Here is a 22,826-nt window from a genome sequence, read left to right on the forward strand (position 1 = left end):
TCGCATAAATTAATACGATTATCTCTCGAATCAGCATAATTTATGCGCATAATTACACTAATTAACATAATTTCGGATACATTGTTCAAATTTCCAATTTCAGTTAATTTTCATTATTTTCCTCAATTTTCATAACACCTATATATACAACACTCCACCTGCCGAGCAAGGGCGGTGGGATGGACGTCGGGCCCCACAATCCTCTATGTAGCCTGAACAGACTGTTGGGCCAAGTGCTGTCAGCAGACACCTATGATTGGCCGGTACGACACACGAGGGATGGGTGGCCAGCACCAAGCCAGGTCGCCTCTATCTCACAAGTGGTGATGTTTACACACTGCACCGGGTACTCATGTGAGTCTGAGTCGTCCTAGCTGTTCCACAAATAGCTACGATTGTTCAAGCGAGACTGGCACTGGTCGCCGAAACCACGTCCAGAGTTGGCTCGTGTTGCGTGAGCTAACACTACCGAAAATGTACACTACCAGGGAAGGACGTGTAGCTGATGGGATGTGTCAAAATACGTAATTCATGTGGAGGGACAGCTGTGTAAAGGAGTACAGTTATCTGCTTGTTTAATTGACATGAGTTGACACGTTTCATTAATTGAGCAAAGGTTATTCTGAGAACTGGGGAGAAGAGACGATTGGTGGGAGGAGGGAATTCCACAGCTTGGCCCGTGTGCGGGGAGAAGCGAGCAAGAAAAGTGAGGTGTCCTGCAGTGTGGTGAGTGGGTAGGCGAGTGAGTGCGTTGTTAGAGTATGGTAGTTGAACACAGTGCGAATGAGAGGTGAGCAGGAGGAGGAGCGGCACGAGGAGTAGCAGGTGTAGGGCAAGAGGGAGGGGGGGCGAGGGACAGGAGGCGGAGTGCGAATGGGAGGAGGGACGAGTGGTTGAGGTTACGAGGAAGCACAGGCAGTCACCGCGTCTCCCTCCTCGGGGCTGAATGATGAAGATGGACTCGAAGAGTCTTCCTCCATCTCGGATCTTCAGGTCGTGGCTTCTCATCTCGCTGCTCGCCCTCAGCGCCCTCGTCTTCTTCGTCATGAACGTGAGAACTCCACCTCCTACTCCTCTTCATCCACCTCACCTTTCTGCACCCTAGTCCTGTGTGGTTCACGATTTATTGCGATTACCGATTCTTATCTCACTTTATGATTCCGCTCGTTTACCCAGGAAAGTCTCCCTGAGTCTTAAGGCTCTTTTTAAGACGGTCCTGCCAAGATTTCTCAGTACGGGGCAATGTAAAACTATAAACTATTTTTTTATTATTTTACCAGGTAAGGGCCACTGAGCTATGTAAATATTTTTCAGAAGCGACTTGTCCACAAATGATTGCCCAACGAAGTGGCTCATCACGTGGGAATTTATAGCAGCCAAAGACTCTAAACGCGTGATGTTGATTCTTAATATGGAAGGATAAACCGGAGGACCCGGAGAAAAATCCACGCGACCACGGGAAGAGTGAACCCCAAATATACAGCGGGTGTCAGGGTTGGGATCAAACCCACGACCTCCTGCAAACCAGGCGAGAGAGTTAACATCTCATAGCCACCGTGGCGCCACTCTGCCCGTGTGTAATCCCAGTTTAGTAATTTACAGGTGATACTTCAGTATACGTTTTGTTTTAAGTTATGGGAGGAAACCAGAGAACCCGGAGGAAACCCATGCAGACCAGGGGGAGAACTTACAAACCCCACACGGCGCCCGAGTCGCGAGTCGAACCCAGGTGCATCTCGCTGTGAAGCTGCGCGAGTGATCACCACTGTGGTACCACCCTGCCGCGATGCATCGCCATGGCGTGATGGTGATGGTGGTGATGGGGACCAGCTTGCCTGGTTGTGCCAGTTCTGGCCACCTCCATAATACAGGGAGGAACTTCATCCAGCAGTGGATTGATACTGCACAGAAACAGTGTGTTTAGACATGAAGTCATAGATCTCTGCGAATCCATGTGTTCCTTAGCGAGTCTTTGGGTTAGTCTGTGGGTCTCTATATAAGTTAATGCATCTGTGTGGGTTTAGGAGTCTCTCGCTACGAGGCCCCGTGATTCTAAAGGTCTGTGTGCGTCTACGTGTCGTTGTGTGAGTCAACGTGTCCCTGTGCGAGTCTACGTGTCCTGTGTAAGTCAACGTGTCCTGTGTGAGTCTACGTGTCCTGTGTGAGTCTACGTGTCCTGTGCGAGTCTACGTGTCCATGTGTGAGTCTACGTGTCCTGTGTGAGTCTACGTGTCCATGTGCGAGTCTACGTGTCCTGTGTGAGTCTACGTGTCCTGTGTGAGTCTACGTGTCCTGTGTGAGTCTACGTGTCCTGTGTGAGTCTACGTGTCCTGTGCGAGTCTACGTGTCCTGTGTGAGTCAACGTGTCCCTGTGTGAATCTACGTGTCCTGTGTGAGTCTACGTGTCGTGTGAGTCTATATGTCCCTGTATGAGTCTACGTGTCGCTGTGCGAGTCAACGTGCCCCTGTGTGTGTCTACGTGTCTCTGTGTGAGTCTACGTGTCTCTGTGTGAGTCTACGTGTCCTGTGTGAGTCTACGTGTCGTTGTGTGAGTCTACGTGTCCTGTGCAAGTCTACGTGTCCTGTGTGAGTCTACGTGTCCTGTGTGAGTCTACGTGTCCTGTGTGAGTCTATATGTCCCTGTATGAGTCTACGTGTCGCTGTGCGAGTCAACGTGCCCCTGTGTGTGTCTACGTGTCTCTGTGTGAGTCTACGTGTCTCTGTGTGAGTCTACGTGTCCTGTGTGAGTCTACATGTCGTTGTGTGAGTCTACGTGTCCTGTGCTAGTCTACGTGTCCTGTGTGAGTCTACGTGTCCTGTGTGAGTCTACGTGTCCTGTGTGAGTCTACATGTCCATGTGTGAGTCTACGTGCCCCTGATTGAGTCTACGTGTCCTGTGTGAGTCAACGTGTTCCTGTGTGAGTCTACGTGTCCTGTATGAGTCTATGTGTCCATGTGAGTCTACGTGTCCTGTGTGAGTCTACGTGTCCTGTGTGAGTCTATGTGTCCTGTGTGAGTCTACGTGTCCTGTGTGAGTCTACGTGTCTCTGTGTGAGTCTACGTGTCCATGTGTGAGTCTACATGTCCATGTGTGAGTCTACGTGTCCATGTGTGAGTCTACGTTTCCTGTGTGAGTCTACGTGTCCTGTGTGAGTCTACGTGTCCATGTGTGAATCTACGTGTCCATGTGTAAGTCTACGTGTCCATGTGTGAGTCTACGTGTCCTGTGTGAGTCTACATGTCCATGTGTGAGTCTACGTGCCCCTGTGTGAGTCTACGTGTCTCTGTGTGAGTCTACGTGTTCCTGTATGAGTCTATGTGTCCATGTGAGTCTACGTGTCCTGTGTGAGTCTACGTGTCCTGTGTGAGTCTATGTGTGCTGTGTGAGTCTACGTGTCCTGTGTGAGTCTACGTGTCCTGTGTGAGTCTACGTGTCCTGTGTAAGTCTACGTGTCCTTGTGTGAGTCTACATGTCCCTGTGTGAGTCTACGTGTCCATGTGTGAGTCTACGTGTCCATGTGTGAGTCTACGTGTCCATGTGTGAGTCTATGTGTCCCTGTGTGAGTCTACGTGTCTCTGTGTGAGTCTACGTGTCCATGTGTAAGTCTACGTGTCCTGTCTGAGTCTACATGTCCCTGTCTGAGTCTACGTGTCCCTGTGTGAGTCAACGTGTCCATGTGTGAGTCTACGTGTCCTGTCTGAGTCTATGTGTCCTGTGTGAGTCTACGTGTCCTTGTGTGAGTCAACGTGTCCTGTGTGAGTCTACGTGTCCTTGTGTGAGTCAACGTGTCCTGTGTGAGTCTACGTGTCCCTGTGAGTCTAAATGTCCCTGTGTGAGTCTACATGTCCTGTCTGAGTCTACGTGTCCTGTGTGAGTCTACGTGTCCTGTGTGAGTCTACGTGTCCTGTGGGAGTCTACGTGTCCTGTGTGAGTCAACGTGTCCTTGTGTGAATCTACGTGTCCTGTGTGAGTCTACGTATCCTGTGTGAGTCTACGTGTCCTGTGTGAGTCTAGGTGTCCTGTGTGAGTCTAAGTGTCCCTGTGTGAGTCTACGTGTCCTGTGTGAGTCTACGTGTCCTGTGTGAGTCAACGTGTCCCTGTGTGAATCTACGTGTCCTGTGTGAGTCTACGTATCCTGTGTGAGTCTACGTGTCCTGTGTGAGTCTACGTGTCCTGTGTGAGTCTACGTGTCCTGTGTGAGTCTACGTGTCCTGTGTGAGTCTACATGTCCTGTGTGAGTCTACATGTTCATGTGTGTGTCTACGTGTCCTGTGTGAGTCTACGTGTCCTGTGTGAGTCTACGTGTCCATGTGTGTGGCTACGTGTCCTGTGTGAGTCTACGTGTCCTGTGTGAGTCTATATGTCCCTGTGTGAGTCTACGTGTCCTGTGTGAGTCTACGTGTCCTGTGTGAGTCTACGTGTCCTGTGTGAGTCTACGTGTCCTGTGTGAGTCTACGTGTCCCTGTGTGAGTCTACGTGTCCTGTGTGAGTCTACGTGTCCTGTGTGAGTCTACGTGTCCTATGTGAGTCTACGTGTCCTGTGTGTGTCTACGTGTCCTGTGTGAGTCTATGTGTCCTGTGCTAGTCTACGTGCCCTGTGTGAGTCTACGTGTCCTGTGTGAGTCTACGTGTCCTGTGTGTGTCTACGTGTCCTGTGTGAGTCTATGTGTCCTGTGCTAGTCTACGTGTCCTGTGTGAGTCTACGTGTCCTGTCTGAGTCTACGTGTCCTGTGCGAGTCTACGTGTCCCTGTGTGAGTCTACGTGTCCTGTGTGAGTCTATGTGTCCTGTGCTAGTCTACGTGTCCTGTGTGAGTCTACGTGTCCTGTGTGAGTCTACGTGTCCTGTGTGAGTCTATGTGTCCTGTGTGAGTCTACGTGTCCTGTGTGAGTCTACGTGTCCTGTGTGTGTCTACGTGTCCTGTGTGAGTCTACGTGTCCTGTGTGAGTCAACGTGTTCCTGTGTGAGTCTACGTGTCCTGTATTAGTCTATGTGTCCATGTGAGTCTACGTGTCCATGTGTAAGTCTACGTGTCCATGTGTGAATCTACGTGTCCATGTGTAAGTCTACGTGTCCATGTGTGAGTCTACGTGTCCTGTGTGAGTCTACATGTCCATGTGTGAGTCTACGTGCCCCTGTGTGAGTCTACGTGTCGTGTGTGAGTCAACGTGTTCCTGTATGAGTCTATGTGTCCATGTGAGTCTACGTGTCCTGTGTGAGTCTACGTGTCCATGTGTAAGTCTACGTGTCCATGTGTGAGTCTACGTGTCCATGTGTGAGTCTATGTGTCCCTGTGTGAGTCTACGTGTCCATGTGTAAGTCTACGTGTCCATGTGAGTCTACGTGTCCTGTGTGAGTCTACGTGTCCATGTGTAAGTCTACGTGTCCATGTGTGAGTCTACATGTCCCTGTGTGAGTCTACGTGTCCATGTGTAAGTCTACGTGTCCATGTGTGAGTCTACGTGTCCATGTGTGAGTCTATGTGTCCCTGTGTGAGTCTACGTGTGTCTGTGTGAGTCTACCTGTCTATGTGTAAGTCTACGTATCCTGTCTGAGTCTACATGTCCCTGTCTGAGTCTACGTGTCCCTGTGTGAGTCAACGTGTCCATGTGTGAGTCTACGTGTCCTGTCTGAGTCTATGTGTCCTGTGTGAGTCTACGTGTCCTTGTGTGAGTCAACGTGTCCTGTGTGAGTCTACGTGTCCTTGTGTGAGTCAACGTGTCCTGTGTGAGTCTACGTGCCCCTGTGAGTCTAAATGTCCCTGTGTGAGTCTACATGTCCTGTCTGAGTCTACGTGTCCTGTGTGAGTCTACGTGTCCTGTGTGAGTCTACGTGTCCTGTGTGAGTCTACGTGTCCTGTGTGAGTCAACGTGTCCCTGTGTGAATCTACGTGTCCTGTGTGAGTCTACGTATCCTGTGTGAGTCTACGTGTCCTGTGTGAGTCTAGGTGTCCTGTGTGAGTCTAAGTGTCCCTGTGTGAGTCTACGTGTCCTGTGTGAGTCTACGTGTCCTGTGTGAGTCAACGTGTCCCTGTGTGAATCTACGTGTCCTGTGTGAGTCTACGTGTCCTGTGTGAGTCTACGTGTCCTGTGTGAGTCTACGTGTCCTGTTAGAGTCTACGTGTCCTGTATGAGTCTACGTGTCCTGTGTGAGTCTACGTGTCCTGTGTGAGTCTACGTGTCCTGTGTAAGTCTACGTGTCCTGTGTGAGTCTCCGTGTCCTGTGTGAGTCTACGTGTCCTGTGTGAGTCTACATGTCCATGTGTGTGTCTACGTGTCCTGTGTGAGTCTACGTGTCCTGTGTGAGTCTACGTGTCCATGTGTGTGGCTACGTGTCCTCTGTGAGTCTACGTGTCCTGTGTGAGTCTACATATCCCTGTGTGAGTCTACGTGTCCTGTGTGAGTCTACGTGTCCTGTGTGAGTCTACGTGTCCTGTATGAGTCTACGTGTCCTGTGTGAGTCTACGTGTCCTGTGCTAGTCTACGTGTCCCTGTGTGAGTCTACTTGTCCTGTGTGAGTCTACGTGTCCTGTGTGAGTCTACGTGTCCTGTGTGAGTCTATGTGTCCTCTGTGAGTCTACGTGTCCTGTGTGAGTCTACGTGTCCTGTGTGTGTCTACGTGTCCTGTGTGAGTCTATGTGTCCTGTGCTAGTCTACGTGCCCTGTGTGAGTCTACGTGTCCTGTGTGAGTCTACGTGTCCTGTGTGTGTCTACGTGTCCTGTGTGAGTCTATGTGTCCTGTGCTAGTCTACGTGTCCTGTGTGAGTCTACGTGTCCTGTCTGAGTCTACGTGTCCTGTGCGAGTCTACGTGTCCCTGTGTGAGTCTACGTGTCCTGTGTGAGTCTATGTGTCCTGTGCTAGTCTACGTGTCCTGTGTGAGTCTACGTGTCCTGTCTGAGTCTACGTGTCCTGTGTGAGTCTACGTGTCCTGTCTGAGTCTACGTGTCCTGTGCGAGTCTACGTGTCCCTGTGTGAGTCTACGTGTCCTGTGTGAGTCTATGTGTCCTGTGCTAGTCTACGTGTCCTGTGTGAGTCTACGTGTCCTGTCTGAGTCTACGTGTCCCTGTGAGTCTACGTGTCCTGTGTGAGTCTACGTGTCCTGTGTGAGTCTAAGTGTCCCTGTGCTAGTCTACGTGTCCCTGTGTGAGTCTACGTGTCCTGTGTGAGTCTACGTGTCCTGTGTGAGTCTACGTGTCCCTGTGAGTCTACGTGTCCTGTGTGAGTCTACGTGTCCTGTGTGAGTCTACGTGTCCCTGTGAGTCTACGTGTCCTGTGTGAGTCTACGTGTCCTGTGTGAGTCTACGTGTCCTGTATGAGTCTACGTGTCCATGTGTGAGTCTACGTGTCCTGTGTGAGTCTATGTGTCCCTGTGAGTCTACGTGTCCTGTGTGAGTCTATGTGTCCTGTCTGAGTCTACGTGTCCTGTATGAGTCTACGTGTCCCTGTGTGAGTCTACGTGTTCCTGTGAGTCTATGTGTCCTGTGTGAGTCTACGTGTCCTGTGTGAGTCTATGTGTCCTGTGTGAGTTTACGTGTCCTGTGTGAGTCTACGTGTCCTGTGTGAGTCTACGTGTCCCTGTGTGAGTCTAGGTGTCCTGTGTGAGTCTACGTGTCCTTTGTGAGTCTACGTGTCCTGTGTGAGTCTACGTGTCCTGTGTGAGTCTACGTGTCCTGTGTGAGTCTAAGTGTCCCTGTGCTAGTCTACGTGTCCCTGTGTGAGTCTACGTGTCCTGTGTGAGTCTACGTGTCCTGTGTGAGTCTACGTGTCCTGTGTGTCTACGTGTCCTTGTGTGAGTCTACATGTACCTGTGTGAGTCTACGTGTTCCTGTGTGAGTCTACGTGTCCTTGTGTGAGTCCACGTGCCTCTGAGTTCACACAAAACAATTTGGATAATTCTAGCATCTGTAGTGGATAGCGCATTGCGCTCCGAACCCGAACACCTGAGTTCCCACCCACGGCTATCATCGGGGATATGGGAACCAGTCCTAGGCGTTCCCACACTCCATCACCCGACACCAGCCCGCACTGCCCAGTGTGGTGAAGTATGGTCAAACAACCCTGACGACCAACAAGACTGAGTCACTCACTGTCTCGCCACTCCTCCACTCGTCCTCTTTCCCCTCTTGCTGCTCAGCTCCGCTCTCTCCCTGTCTACTCAAGTTACCTGCTGCTGCGTTGGCAGTGGTGCAACAAGCACAATTAATCTTCACAATTTGTACACATTCCTCAATAACAGCGCCTTGAAATCAAAAGTTCATCGTCGGTGATAAATCTCGCGATGGCTCTTAATTGATGGTTGTGCTATGAAGGAGTTCTATTGGCCGAAACATTGCCTATACAACGTTCTTTTTGAGGCACGTCGAATCCGTTGAGTTGTTTCCGGCTTGCTTTATCCGATCAAAGCCTTCACGCAGCACGGCTTCCTTTATTCTTCCGCCTTTATTCCTCTTAGTTTGTTATACATTCCTGCCCCCTCTCGGCATCCACCTGCTTTGCGCACTCAGAGCCAGCTACAGCACATCACTCAGGCGTGACGTTTCACCCAGGCCGGTTTGAGAAGTCTACGTGAAGTGATTGCGAATCTTACCTTTAAAAGGCATTTTTTGTCTGTCTGTCTGTTTGTCCGTCTGTCCGTCTGTCTGTCTGCGTACGCGCGCCTGCGAACGGTGGGGTTTGCGTCGAAAAAAAATTGCCAGGCAGCACGCCGTGAGCCCCGTGCTTGGCATAGGCTATTCCTTTTTCCCAACGGTGGGGGGGTATCTCCTAGCTCAATGGACCGCAATGTACTTCGTTATCAACTAATAGTTGATGCACTTATCATGAGTTTTCTTGTACGTGTTAATGTGTGAGTGTTGTTGATCTTCTTGCGTTAAGCAAACGCCGAGGTTGGGCATCCCTTGTATCAAACATGTGTTTGTCCCCTGCGGAGCGGTGAGGGTGTGAGGGTGGGCGTGTCTTACAACGGTGGGTGTGTCTTACAACGGTGGGCGTGTCTTACAACGGTGGGTGTGTCTTACAACGGTGGGTGTGTCTTACAACGGTGGGCGTGTCTTACAACAGTGGGTGTGTCTTACAACGGTGGGCGTGTCTTACAACGGTGGGTGTGTCTTACAACGGTGGGCGTGTCTTACAACAGTGGGCGTGTCTTACAACGGCTTCGTTGCTTTTTCTTGCTCGGGGCGTCGGCTTAGCTGCCCGTCCGCTGGCAGATACCGGCTCTTTCCACTGCTGGAGGAGCTGCGTCGGCACGTTGCTTGTCCTTGAAGATCCTCGATCACGCTTGCCGCTGGTCCGCTGGCAGCAGCAGGCTCCTTCCACTGCTGGAGGAGCTGCGCCCCACGCGCTCCCTCCTGCCCCGTGCTTTTTGTCGATGCCCGATTGCGCGTGCAGTTCGTTCGCTGGTGGCAGACACCCTTGCTCGGTGGAGCTGGTTCTCTGTGATGCTGGCTTGGTCGTTGCTTGGGCTTTCCACCCTTTCTCCCGGATGCTTGCACGTTGGTGCTCGTTATTCTATTGCTCGGCTGTAGCTTCTGGTGGGAGCTGGCACTCAGGATAGAATGACTTTGAGCGATACTTCTTCTGCCAGCGCTGAACTCGTGTTCGGTGACACGTCGCTACTCGGCAAGTCTCCCCATCCCTGGTTGACTGCAGAGTCTCACCCCGGAGCTTACCGCTCGCCGCCCTCTCCTGTCGCTCGCCGAGCTGTCCCTTGCTGAGCTGTCCCTTGTCGAGCTTAAATGTGAAAGTCTGTCTCCTCTCTCCGCGTCTCTTGCGAGAGAGAAAACAACAGATGCCCTCTGTCACCGTCCTCCTCCCGTGGCAGCAGCGGCCTGGCAGCCCCCCCCCCCCCTTTTTGACCTTTGACTGTTTGACCATCACATTTTGTTTGTTTGCATTCCCAACCCCTCTCTTCGTGGTCTCCCCTATTAGGGAGGGGAGGCACTCTCCCTTCATACGTATTTTATGGCTACCATGTGTTTGTGTCAAATTGTTGGAAGACAAAGGTGGCCGGGGAGGCTCTGATTTCATGGAATACATATTATCTGGTCTTGTGTGTTTGACCTATTTTCTTGTATCTCTTTTGAGTTACCCTAGGTCTGATCTCTTGTGATTATTATTTGGTTTATGTTTAACCAAGATTTGTAATGTCATTAGATGTTACCTCCGGTATTTCAAGGGTTTTATTACTTTTTGTTCCCTGTCTGCATCCAGGGATCCGTGCTTTTTATTCTCGAGGTCAGAGATATCGCTTAGTTTGGACTTAAGTTTTCGTGACTGCAGGAACTCATGTACTTTGGCTCTCTTGGTAAAGTCACGTAGATAGAAAGATACAATAAGAAATAATATAAGGAATACTGCAGTCTATAATGTCGACTTATTCTTATAGCCAAGCTTCAACTTTTCTGTACAAAAAATATATATATCAGTTATAATGTCCATTTGCCCTGTGCTCTGTGTCCGTGCCTGTGATTCTGGATATTTGTTTGTGAACTGTCCAAAGCGCCAAGCAGGTCATGGCATGCGGTCCTTTGGCAATCTGGAGATTTTGCAGATCGTCATCGTTAACCTCCCTTTGCCCCGGAGTTTATTATGTAATGGCCTTTTACGACCTCCAAATGCTTGGTGCTTGTGGGAGGTAGCGGGTTTGAGGGTGTTTTTATGAATTTATTTCATCGATTAATAAACAAATGGCAGAACTATTGTTAATATAATTTTTTGGAAAAAGGCCTATATATACAACAGCAGGTACCACCACAGTCAGTATGTACTGCTGTAATCATACAGGTACCACCACCGTCAGTATGCACTGCTGTAATCATAGCAGGGACCACTATAGTCAGTATGTAATGCTGTAATCATACAAATACCACCACAGTCAGTATGCACTGCTGTGGTGAAAGCATAGGTGCCACCACAGTATGCACTGCTGTAATCATAGCAGGTAACGACCACAGTCAGGATGCACTGCTGTAGTCATAGCAGGTACCACCACAGTCGGTATGCACTGCTGTAGTTAAAGCAGAAACCACCACATTCAGTATGCACTGCTGTAGTGAAAGCAGGTCCCACCACAGTCAGTATGCACTGCTGTAAACAACAGGTACAACCACAGTGAGTATGCACTGTTGTAGTGATAGGAGGTACCACCACAGTCGGTATGCATTGCTGCAGTGAAAGCAGTACCACCACAGTCGGTATGCACTGATGTAAGCATAGCAGGTACCACCACAGTCAGTATGCACTGCTGTTATCATAGGAGGTGCCACCACAGTCAGTATGCACTACTTTAATCGTACAGGTGCAGTGTTGTAAGGACGAGCAGACTTCTTATGGAGGCACACTCTGTTTATTGTATTATTTCCTTATACAATGCTTAACACACACAGAGGGATATTCGGTCCCCTCACCCGATACCCTAGGGAGGTACAGCCTCCGGACTTGGCGGGACTCACACGTCTACCGCTAACCTCCTTGATACCTAAGGAGGTACAACCTCCGGACTTGGCGGGACTCACACGTCTACCGCTATCCTAGTCCTCCGGCTAGGACCTAGGGGAGGCTATCTGACCCACCGCTGGCCCGGTGGGTCCTGACCACTGGGTATGCCGAGCCTTAGCCCTTAGAAGGGCTGAACGGCTGGTCCAGGGTCCTAGCTAGGCTTCAGCCCAGTCTTCTGTCTTCGTGCAGGGAGAGAACTCCTCCAGGTCCGTTGGGTCACCCGTCTTATACCCCTTCGTGGCCAGGTAGAACCAATCATACATTCCCACGTGGAACCGTCTGATTGGTTCGCACCAAACCCTGGCCACGATCCGTTTCACCTCGACTGACCCCAACCGTTGTACCCAGGGGTAATGCTGCACCGCCCTGGTGGCAACGCGGGTTACGCAACAGCGCGTAGTTAACACCTCTACATCACCCCCTCCTTCGGAAGCTCCAGCCGTCCCGGCTGCAACAATGGGAAACTCCGAAATTACCAACGGTAGAAGAATTGTGAGTGTGCCTCACGAACAACAAGAACAATTAAGCCCCTATAAATACCCCCCCTTAACAACATAACGTATGTACAAGGCACAAGACATGCCAAAAAAAACATTATAACAACCGGCGAGATTTCGCGCACGTGCGTTTCGCGGGGCCATCGTAGGGGATGGCAGGCTTTGTCGGCGGCACAAGGGAAGGAGGAGGATGAGCCAGAGCATCCGGTGGGCCTTTAGGCATCTCCACGGGGACACCTGCTGCTCCACGGTCCATTGAGGCCGAACGTGGCCTGCATGGAGCCGTCACTCCCACGTCATCTGCAGGAGGAATAACACGCCTGCGCTGTGGGTTAGGCACCAACGGGGCAACATCCGGCTCGTCGGACGCGTCGCACACTCGGCCCCCATGTCGTGTGTGTTGTGGAGGGACGCGTGGCGTGACGAAGGGTTTTAACCGAGAAGGGTGAACGCACCAGCGACGCCGTCCCCAGCTAATTTTAACACATTGGGGACGCAGGACTTCCACTACCTCAACCGGGCCTCGCCATGGTCTGAGGAGTTTGGCCGATGTGGACACCGGCACCTGGGGGCAGTGGAGCCATGCCCTGTCTCCCGGTGCCCACCGATGCGTGTACGACCGAGGGTCCCGCAGTCGCAAATTCGCCCGTTGGCGGGAAGCCGAATTTTCAATGGCGGCCTCCCGTGCCTCGGCCAACTTATGGAGGTTGAATCGCAAGTGGTCAACGAGCTTTGACTTTTGCGGTGGCTGTTCGATTTCCAGCCGAACGTCGGCGGGAGGAAAGGCATCCCTGCCGTACATTAGAAAGAACGGGGAAAATCCCGTCGCCGCGTGAGGTGCCATACAGTATGCGGCGAGGACCCCCGGAACCTGCAAGTCCCAATCGAGGTGGGATTCATCGACCTGATGGCATAACATAGCGGTGAGAGTTCTATGAAGGCGCTCCACCATGCCGTCGGTCTGGGGATGGTAGGGCGAAGTGCGCACTTTCTTAGTGCCCAACAGGCGGCACACATCAGTCAGCAAGGCTCCTGAAAAATTTCTTCCCTGATCGGTCAGCAACCGTTCTGGTGCACCCTTGTCCAGGACGTAGCCTTGAACAAAGGCGTCCACAACGGCCGCCGCCGACTGGTTGGGGAGGGCCCAGGCCATAGGCCACCGTGTAAAATACTCTACCCCAACGAGAAGGTACTTATTACCCCGTGGCGTAGTAGGAAAAGGGCCCAAAATATCGAGAGCCACCAACTCATTTATACGAGAGACCGAAATGGGTTGCAGGGGTGGGCATGCCGGTTTAGCCGGCGGTTTACGTTGCGCACAATGGGTGCATCCCAGCAAAATGTCAGTGACGTCGCGCAGCATGCCCGGCCAGAAAAATTGCGTGTGAGTCTACGTGTCCTGTGTGAGTCTACGTGTCCTGTGTGAGTCTATGTGTCCTCTGTGAGTCTACGTGTCCTGTGTGAGTCTATGTGTCCTGTGTGAGTCTACGTGTCCTGTGTGAGTCTACGTGTCCTGTGTGTGTCTACGTGTCCTGTGTGAGTCTATGTGTCCTGTGCTAGTCTACGTGTCCTGTGTGAGTCTACGTGTCCTGTGTGAGTCTACGTGTCCTGTGTGTACCTACGTGTCCTGTGTGAGTCTATGTGTCCTGTGCTAGTCTACGTGTCCTGTGTGAGTCTACGTGTCCGTGCTGAGTCTACGTGTCCTGTGCGAGTCTACGTGTCCCTGTGTGAGTCTACGTGTCCTGTGTGAGTCTACGTGTCCTGTGTGAGTCTACGTGTCCTGTGTGAGTCTACGTGTCCTGTGTGAGTCTACGTGTCCTTGTGTGAGTCTACGTGTCCCTGTGTGAGTCTATGTGTCCTGTGAGTCTACGTGTGTCCCTGTGAGTCTACGTGTCCTGTGTGAGTCTATGTGTCCTGTGCGAGTCTACGTGTCCTGAATGAGTCTACGTGTCCTGTGTGAGTCTAGGTGTCCTGTGTGAGTCTACGTGTCCTGTGTGAGTCTACATGTCCTGTGTGAGTCTAAGTGTCCCTGTGCTAGTCTACGTGTCCTGTGTGAGTCTACGTGTCCTGTGTGAGTCTACGTGTCCCTGTGTGAGTCTACGTGTCCCTGTGAGTCTACGTGTCCTGTGTCAGTCTACGTGTCCTGTGTGAGTCTTCGTGTCCCTGTGAGTCTACGTGTCCTGTGTGAGTCTACGTGTCCTGTGTGAGTCTACGTGTCCTGTGTGAGTCTAAGTGTCCCTGTGCTCGTCTACGTGTCCCTGTGTGAGTCTACGTGTCCTGTGTGAGTCTACGTGTCCTGTGTGAGTCTACGTGTCCCTGTGTGAGTCTACGTGTCCCTGTGAGTCTACGTGTCCTGTGTGAGTCTACGTGTCCTGTGTGAGTCTACGTGTCCCTGTGAGTCTACGTGTCCTGTGTGAGTCTACGTGTCCTGTGTGAGTCTACGTGTCCTGTGTGAGTCTATGTGTCCTGTCTGAGTCTACGTGTCCTGTATGAGTCTACGTGTCCATGTGTGAGTCTACGTGTCCTGTGTGAGTCTATGTGTCCCTGTGAGTCTACGTGTCCTGTGTGAGTCTATGTGTCCTGTCTGAGTCTACGTGTCCTGTGCGAGTCTACGTGTCCCTGTGTGAGTCTACGTGTCCTGTGTGAGTCTACGTGTCCTGTGTGAGTCTACGTGTCCTGTGTGAGTCTACGTGTCCTGTGTGAGTCTACGTGTCCTTGTGTGAGTCTACGTGTCCCTGTGTGAGTCTATGTGTCCTGTGAGTCTACGTGTGTCCCTGTGAGTCTACGTGTCCTGTGTGAGTCTATGTGTCCTGTGCGAGTCTACGTGTCCTGAATGAGTCTACGTGTCCTGTGTGAGTCTAGGTGTCCTGTGTGAGTCTACGTGTCCTGTGTGAGTCTACATGTCCTGTGTGAGTCTAAGTGTCCCTGTGCTAGTCTACGTGTCCTGTGTGAGTCTACGTGTCCTGTGTGAGTCTACGTGTCCCTGTGTGAGTCTACGTGTCCCTGTGAGTCTACGTGTCCTGTGTCAGTCTACGTGTCCTGTGTGAGTCTACGTGTCCCTGTGAGTCTACGTGTCCTGTGTGAGTCTACGTGTCCTGTGTGAGTCTACGTGTCCTGTGTGAGTCTAAGTGTCCCTGTGCTCGTCTACGTGTCCCTGTGTGAGTCTACGTGTCCTGTGTGAGTCTACGTGTCCTGTGTGAGTCTACGTGTCCCTGTGTGAGTCTACGTGTCCCTGTGAGTCTACGTGTCCTGTGTGAGTCTACGTGTCCTGTGTGAGTCTACGTGTCCCTGTGAGTCTACGTGTCCTGTGTGAGTCTACGTGTCCTGTGTGAGTCTACGTGTCCTGTGTGAGTCTATGTGTCCTGTCTGAGTCTACGTGTCCTGTATGAGTCTACGTGTCCATGTGTGAGTCTACGTGTCCTGTGTGAGTCTATGTGTCCCTGTGAGTCTACGTGTCCTGTGTGAGTCTATGTGTCCTGTCTGAGTCTACGTGTCCTGTATGAGTATACGTGTCCCTGTGTGAGTCTACGTGTTCCTGTGAGTCTATGTGTCCTGTGTGAGTCTACGTGTCCTGTGTGAGTCTATGTGTCCTGTGTGAGTTTACGTGTCCTGTGTGAGTCTACGTGTCCTGTGTGAGTCTACGTGTCCCTGTGTGAGTCTAGGTGTCCTGTGTGAGTCTACGTGTCCTTTGTGAGTCTACGTGTCCTGTGTGAGTCTACGTGTCCTGTGTGAGTCTACGTGTCCTGTGTGTCTACGTGTCCTTGTGTGAGTCTACATGTACCTGTGTGAGTCTACGTGTTCCTGTGTGAGTCTACGTGTCCTTGTGTGAGTCCACGTGCCTCTGAGTTCACACAAAACAATTTGGATAATTCTAGCATCTGTAGTGGATAGCGCATTGCGCTCCGAACCCGAACACCTGAGTTCCCACCCACGGCTATCATCGGGGATATGGGAACCAGTCCTAGGCGTTCCCACACTCCATCACCCGACACCAGCCCGCACTGCCCAGTGTGGTGAAGTATGGTCAAACAACCCTGACGACCAACAAGACTGAGTCACTCACTGTCTCGCCACTCCTCCACTCGTCCTCTTTCCCCTCTTGCTGCTCAGCTCCGCTCTCTCCCTGTCTACTCAAGTTACCTGCTGCTGCGTTGGCAGTGGTGCAACAAGCACAATTAATCTTCACAATTTGTACACATTCCTCAATAACAGCGCCTTGAAATCAAAAGTTCATCGTCGGTGATAAATCTCGCGATGGCTCTTAATTGATGGTTGTGCTATGAAGGAGTTCTATTGGCCGAAACATTGCCTATACAACGTTCTTTTTGAGGCACGTCGAATCCGTTGAGTTGTTTCCGGCTTGCTTTATCCGATCAAAGCCTTCACGCAGCACGGCTTCCTTTATTCTTCCGCCTTTATTCCTCTTAGTTTGTTATACATTCCTGCCCCCTCTCGGCATCCACCTGCTTTGTGCACTCAGAGCCAGTTACAGCACATCACTCAGGCGTGACGTTTCACCCAGGCCGGTTTGAGAAGTCTACGTGAAGTGATTGCGAATCTTACCTTTAAAAGGCATTTTTTGTCTGTCTGTCTGTTTGTCCGTCTGTCCGTCTGTCTGTCTGCGTACGCGCGCCTGCGAACGGTGGGGTTTGCGTCGAAAAAAAATTGCCAGGCAGCACGCCGTGAGCCCCGTGCTTGGCATAGGCTATTCCTTTTTCCCAACGGTGGGGGGGTATCTCCTAGCTCAATGGACCGCAATGTACTTCGTTATCAACTAATAGTTGATGCACTTATCATGAGTTTTCTTGTACGTGTTAATGTGTGAGTGTTGTTGATCTTCTTGCGTTAAGCAAACGCCGAGGTTGGGCATCCCTTGTATCAAACATGTGTTTGTCCCCTGCGGAGCGGTGAGGGTGTGAGGGTGGGCGTGTCTTACAACGGTGGGTGTGTCTTACAACGGTGGGCGTGTCTTACAACGGTGGGTGTGTCTTACAACGGTGGGTGTGTCTTACAACGGTGGGCGTGTCTTACAACAGTGGGTGTGTCTTACAACGGTGGGCGTGTCTTACAACGGTGGGTGTGTCTTACAACGGTGGGCGTGTCTTACAACAGTGGGCGTGTCTTACAACGGCTTCGTTGCTTTTTCTTGCTCGGGGCGTCGGCTTAGCTGCCCGTCCGCTGGAAGATACCGGCTCTTTCCACTGCTGGAGGAGCTGCGTCGGCACGTTGCTTGTCCTTGAAGATCCTCGATCACGCTTGCCGCTGGTCCGCTGGCAGCAGCAGGCTCCTTCCACTGCTGGAGGAGCTGCGCCCCACGCGCTCCCTCCTGCCCCGTGCTTTTTGTCGATGCCCGATTGCGCGTGCAGTTCGTTCGCTGGTGGCAGACACCCTTGCTCGGTGGAGCTGGTTCTCTGTGATGCTGGCTTGGTCGTTGCTTGGGCTTTCCACCCTTTCTCCCGGATGCTTGCACGTTGGTGCTCGTTATTCTATTGCTCGGCTGTAGCTTCTGGTGGGAGCTGGCACTCAGGATAGAATGACTTTGAGCGATACTTCTTCTGCCAGCGCTGAACTCGTGTTCGGTGACACGTCGCTACTCGGCAAGTCTCCCCATCCCTGGTTGACTGCAGAGTCTCACCCCGGAGCTTGCCGCTCGCCGCCCTCTCCTGTCGCTCGCCGAGCTGTCCCTTGCTGAGCTGTCCCTTGTCGAGCTTAAATGTGAAAGTCTCTCTCCTCTCTCCGCGTCTCTTGCGAGAGAGAAAACAACAGATGCCCTCTGTCACCGTCCTCCTCCCGTGGCAGCAGCGGCCTGGCAGCCCCCCCCCCCTTTTTGACCTTTGACTGTTTGACCATCACATTTTGTTTGTTTGCATTCCCAACCCCTCTCTTCGTGGTCTCCCCTATTAGGGAGGGGAGGCACTCTCCCTTCATACGTATTTTATGGCTACCATGTGTTTGTGTCAAATTGTTGGAAGACAAAGGCGGCCGGGGAGGCTCTGATTTCATGGAATACATATTATCTGGTCTTGTGTGTTTGACCTATTTTCTTGTATCTCTTTTGAGTTACCCTAGGTCTGATCTCTTGTGATTATTATTTGGTTTATGTTTAACCAAGATTTGTAATGTCATTAGATGTTACCTCCGGTATTTCAAGGGTTTTATTACTTTTTGTTCCCTGTCTGCATCCAGGGATCCGTGCTTTTTATTCTCGAGGTCAGAGATATCGCTTAGTTTGGACTTAAGTTTTCGTGATTGCAGGAACTCATGTACTTTGGCTCTCTTGGTAAAGTCACGTAGATAGAAAGATACAATAAGAAATAATATAAGGAATACTGCAGTCTATAATGTCGACTTATTCTTATAGCCAAGCTTCAACTTTTCTGTACAAAAAATATATATATCAGTTATAATGTCCATTTGCCCTGTGCTCTGTGTCCGTGCCTGTGATTCTGGATATTTGTTTGTGAACTGTCCAAAGCGCCAAGCAGGTCATGGCATGCGGTCCTTTGGCAATCTGGAGATTTTGCAGATCGTCATCGTTAACCTCCCTTTGCCCCGGAGTTTATTATGTAATGGCCTTTTACGACCTCCAAATGCTTGGTGCTTGTGGGAGGTAGCGGGTTTGAGGGTGTTTTTATGAATTTATTTCATCGATTAATAAACAAATGGCAGAACTATTGTTAATATAATTTTTTGGAAAAAGGCCTATATATACAACAGCAGGTACCACCACAGTCAGTATGTACTGCTGTAATCATACAGGTACCACCACCGTCAGTATGCACTGCTGTAATCATAGCAGGGACCACTATAGTCAGTATGTAATGCTGTAATCATACAAATACCACCACAGTCAGTATGCACTGCTGTGGTGAAAGCATAGGTGCCACCACAGTATGCACTGCTGTAATCATAGCAGGTAACGACCACAGTCAGGATGCACTGCTGTAGTCATAGCAGGTACCACCACAGTCGGTATGCACTGCTGTAGTTAAAGCAGAAACCACCACATTCAGTATGCACTGCTGTAGTGAAAGCAGGTCCCACCACAGTCAGTATGCACTGCTGTAAACAACAGGTACAACCACAGTGAGTATGCACTGTTGTAGTGATAGGAGGTACCACCACAGTCGGTATGCATTGCTGCAGTGAAAGCAGTACCACCACAGTCGGTATGCACTGATGTAAGCATAGCAGGTACCACCACAGTCAGTATGCACTGCTGTTATCATAGGAGGTGCCACCACAGTCAGTATGCACTACTTTAATCGTACAGGTGCAGTGTTGTAAGGACGAGCAGACTTCTTATGGAGGCACACTCTGTTTATTGTATTATTTCCTTATACAATGCTTAACACACACAGAGGGATATTCGGTCCCCTCACCCGATACCCTAGGGAGGTACAGCCTCCGGACTTGGCGGGACTCACACGTCTACCGCTAACCTCCTTGATACCTAAGGAGGTACAACCTCCGGACTTGGCGGGACTCACACGTCTACCGCTATCCTAGTCCTCCGGCTAGGACCTAGGGGAGGCTATCTGACCCACCGCTGGCCCGGTGGGTCCTGACCACTGGGTATGCCGAGCCTTAGCCCTTAGAAGGGCTGAACGGCTGGTCCAGGGTCCTAGCTAGGCTTCAGCCCAGTCTTCTGTCTTCGTGCAGGGAGAGAACTCCTCCAGGTCCGTTGGGTCACCCGTCTTATACCCCTTCGTGGCCAGGTAGAACCAATCATACATTCCCACGTGGAACCGTCTGATTGGTTCGCACCAAACCCTGGCCACGATCCGTTTCACCTCGACTGACCCCAACCGTTGTACCCAGGGGTAATGCTGCACCGCCCTGGTGGCAACGCGGGTTACGCAACAGCGCGTAGTTAACACCTCTACATCACCCCCTCCTTCGGAAGCTCCAGCCGTCCCGGCTGCAACAATGGGAAACTCCGAAATTACCAACGGTAGAAGAATTGTGAGTGTGCCTCACGAACAACAAGAACAATTAAGCCCCTATAAATACCCCCCCTTAACAACATAACGTATGTACAAGGCACAAGACATGCCAAAAAAAACATTATAACAACCGGCGAGATTTCGCGCGCGTGCGTTTCGCGGGGCCATCGTAGGGGATGGCAGGCTTTGTCGGCGGCACAAGGGAAGGAGGAGGATGAGCCAGAGCATCCGGTGGGCCTTTAGGCATCTCCACGGGGACACCTGCTGCTCCACGGTCCATTGAGGCCGAACGTGGCCTGCATGGAGCCGTCACTCCCACGTCATCTGCAGGAGGAATAACACGCCTGCGCTGTGGGTTAGGCACCAACGGGGCAACATCCGGCTCGTCGGACGCGTCGCACACTCGGCCCCCATGTCGTGTGTGTTGTGGAGGGACGCGTGGCGTGACGAAGGGTTTTAACCGAGAAGGGTGAACGCACCAGCGACGCCGTCCCCAGCTAATTTTAACACATTGGGGACGCAGGACTTCCACTACCTCAACCGGGCCTCGCCATGGTCTGAGGAGTTTGGCCGATGTGGACACCGGCACCTGGGGGCAGTGGAGCCATGCCCTGTCTCCCGGTGCCCACCGATGCGTGTACGACCGAGGGTCCCGCAGTCGCAAATTCGCCCGTTGGCGGGAAGCCGAATTTTCAATGGCGGCCTCCCGTGCCTCGGCCAACTTATGGAGGTTGAATCGCAAGTGGTCAACGAGCTTTGACTTTTGCGGTGGCTGTTCGATTTCCAGCCGAACGTCGGCGGGAGGAAAGGCATCCCTGCCGTACATTAGAAAGAACGGGGAAAATCCCGTCGCCGCGTGAGGTGCCATACAGTATGCGGCGAGGACCCCCGGAACCTGCAAGTCCCAATCGAGGTGGGATTCATCGACCTGATGGCATAACATAGCGGTGAGAGTTCTATGAAGGCGCTCCACCATGCCGTCGGTCTGGGGATGGTAGGGCGAAGTGCGCACTTTCTTAGTGCCCAACAGGCGGCACACATCAGTCAGCAAGGCTCCTGAAAAATTTCTTCCCTGATCGGTCAGCAACCGTTCTGGTGCACCCTTGTCCAGGACGTAGCCTTGAACAAAGGCGTCCACAACGGCCGCCGCCGACTGGTTGGGGAGGGCCCAGGCCATAGGCCACCGTGTAAAATACTCTACCCCAACGAGAAGGTACTTATTACCCCGTGGCGTAGTAGGAAAAGGGCCCAAAATATCGAGAGCCACCAACTCATTTATACGAGAGACCGAAATGGGTTGCAGGGGTGGGCATGCCGGTTTAGCCGGCGGTTTACGTTGCGCACAATGGGTGCATCCCAGCAAAATGTCAGTGACGTCGCGCAGCATGCCCGGCCAGAAAAATTGCAACCGCAACAACCCAATGGTCTTATGAACACCCAGGTGCAATAAACGCTCATGCGCCGCCCATACGGCCTTGCATCGCAAGGCGGATGGCACGACGATTTTATGTTGACACGAGTCAGCATCCCAATGCATCAACAAGCCGCGCTTCATGACAAATGAATTAAATTTGCCCTGTCTTGGAACCGCATTATTCGCGTGGCGACGCAACCTCAATAACGACATGTCCTCGCCCTGGTGCCGACCCCATTCGGCCAAAGTTAGCCCCAGCAAATCGTCACTGGCCATTGGATCTGCATGATCCAACATCGGCGCTGAGGCGGCGGGAAGTGCGGCTGACACCGTTGTGAGAGGCGCGACCTGCGCAGGCAGTGGCGGCTTACAACGGCCCGAGCCCAAAAAACACGCACATTTTTGAGCCGGCGGAAGGCGAGACAACGCATCGGCATTCGTGTGTTGTGCACCCCTACGGTAAGTGACATTGAAATCGTAGTCCTGAAGGACTTCGAGCCACCGAGAAAGCTGCCCGGACGGTTGGTCAACCCGAAGAGCGTACTGTAAAGCCGAATGATCAGATCGCACGGTAAAATGCTGACCATACAGGTACGGCCTGTATTGCTGAATAAAAAAAACAATGGCCAGCAGCTCACGTCTGGTCACACAGTATCTTTGTTCAGCAAGAGACAAGACTCTGCTACCATAGGCAACAACCCTTTCAATGCCATCAACTTTTTGTGACAGAACACCCCCAATCCCCGTATTGCTAGCGTCGGTGTCCAACACGAATGGCACGGAAAAATCGGGGTACGCAAGGGACGGTGCCGTCACGAGCGCGTTCCGCAAGGAGTCGAACGCAGCCTGTTCTGCGTCCCCCCAATGAAACGCCACCCCTTTTGATGTAAGGGCGTGGAGCGGCTTGGCAATCGTCGCGAAGCCAGCAACAAACCGGCGGTAGTACGACGCAAAACCAATAAAACTACGAACATCGCCCGCAGATGTAGGGGTCGGCCAATGTTGAACACATTTGGTTTTTTCAGGGTCGGTAGAAATGCCCGAGCGGCTAACTATGTGGCCCAGATAGTGCACAGACTCACGCAGAAGGTGACACTTCTGCGGCTTGAATTTCAAGTTAGCGGCCCCTCATTTTCAAGAAGACAGCACGCAACCATTCGATGTGTTCGCCGAATGTGCGGCTAAAGACGATGACGTCGTCAAGATAAATGAGACATGAGTCCCACTGGAGCCCAGCGAGGACCAGCTCCATGAGCCTCTGGAACGTCGCTGGGGCCGAGTGGAGACCCATGGGCAATCTATTAAACTCGAAAAGGCCCTGTGGTGTCCGAAAAGCAGTCTTAGGTTTTGACGATTCGTCGAGGGGGAGTTGCCAAAACCCCGACAGAAAGTCCAAGGTGGAGAAATAGTGCGCCCCTGCCAGGGCATCCAATGACTCGTCCATACGAGGGAGAAGGTAGGCGTCCGCTA

The 22,826-nt window shown here is 51.8% G+C and overlaps 1 protein-coding gene across 2 annotated transcripts in view; it reads left to right on the forward strand.

Annotated features, from left to right (window-relative positions):
- Positions 1 to 403: 403 nt before the first annotated feature.
- The window catches only part of LOC116944491 (NXPE family member 3-like), a 51,778-nt gene continuing 29,355 nt past the window's right edge, over positions 404 to 22,826 (forward strand). For both annotated transcript variants that reach the window (XM_032958147.2, XM_076068436.1), the window contains exon 1: positions 404 to 1,051. In XM_032958147.2, coding sequence (XP_032814038.2) covers positions 947 to 1,051 — 105 coding nt within the window. In that variant the 5' untranslated portion in view covers positions 404 to 946. The remainder of the gene's footprint in view (positions 1,052 to 22,826) is intronic.

This window comes from Petromyzon marinus, chromosome 21 (genome assembly GCF_048934315.1).
Source record: "Petromyzon marinus isolate PM22_M1 ecotype Great Lakes invasive population chromosome 21, UKy_Petmar_22M1.pri1.0, whole genome shotgun sequence".
Lineage (NCBI taxonomy): Eukaryota > Metazoa > Chordata > Hyperoartia > Petromyzontiformes > Petromyzontidae > Petromyzon > Petromyzon marinus.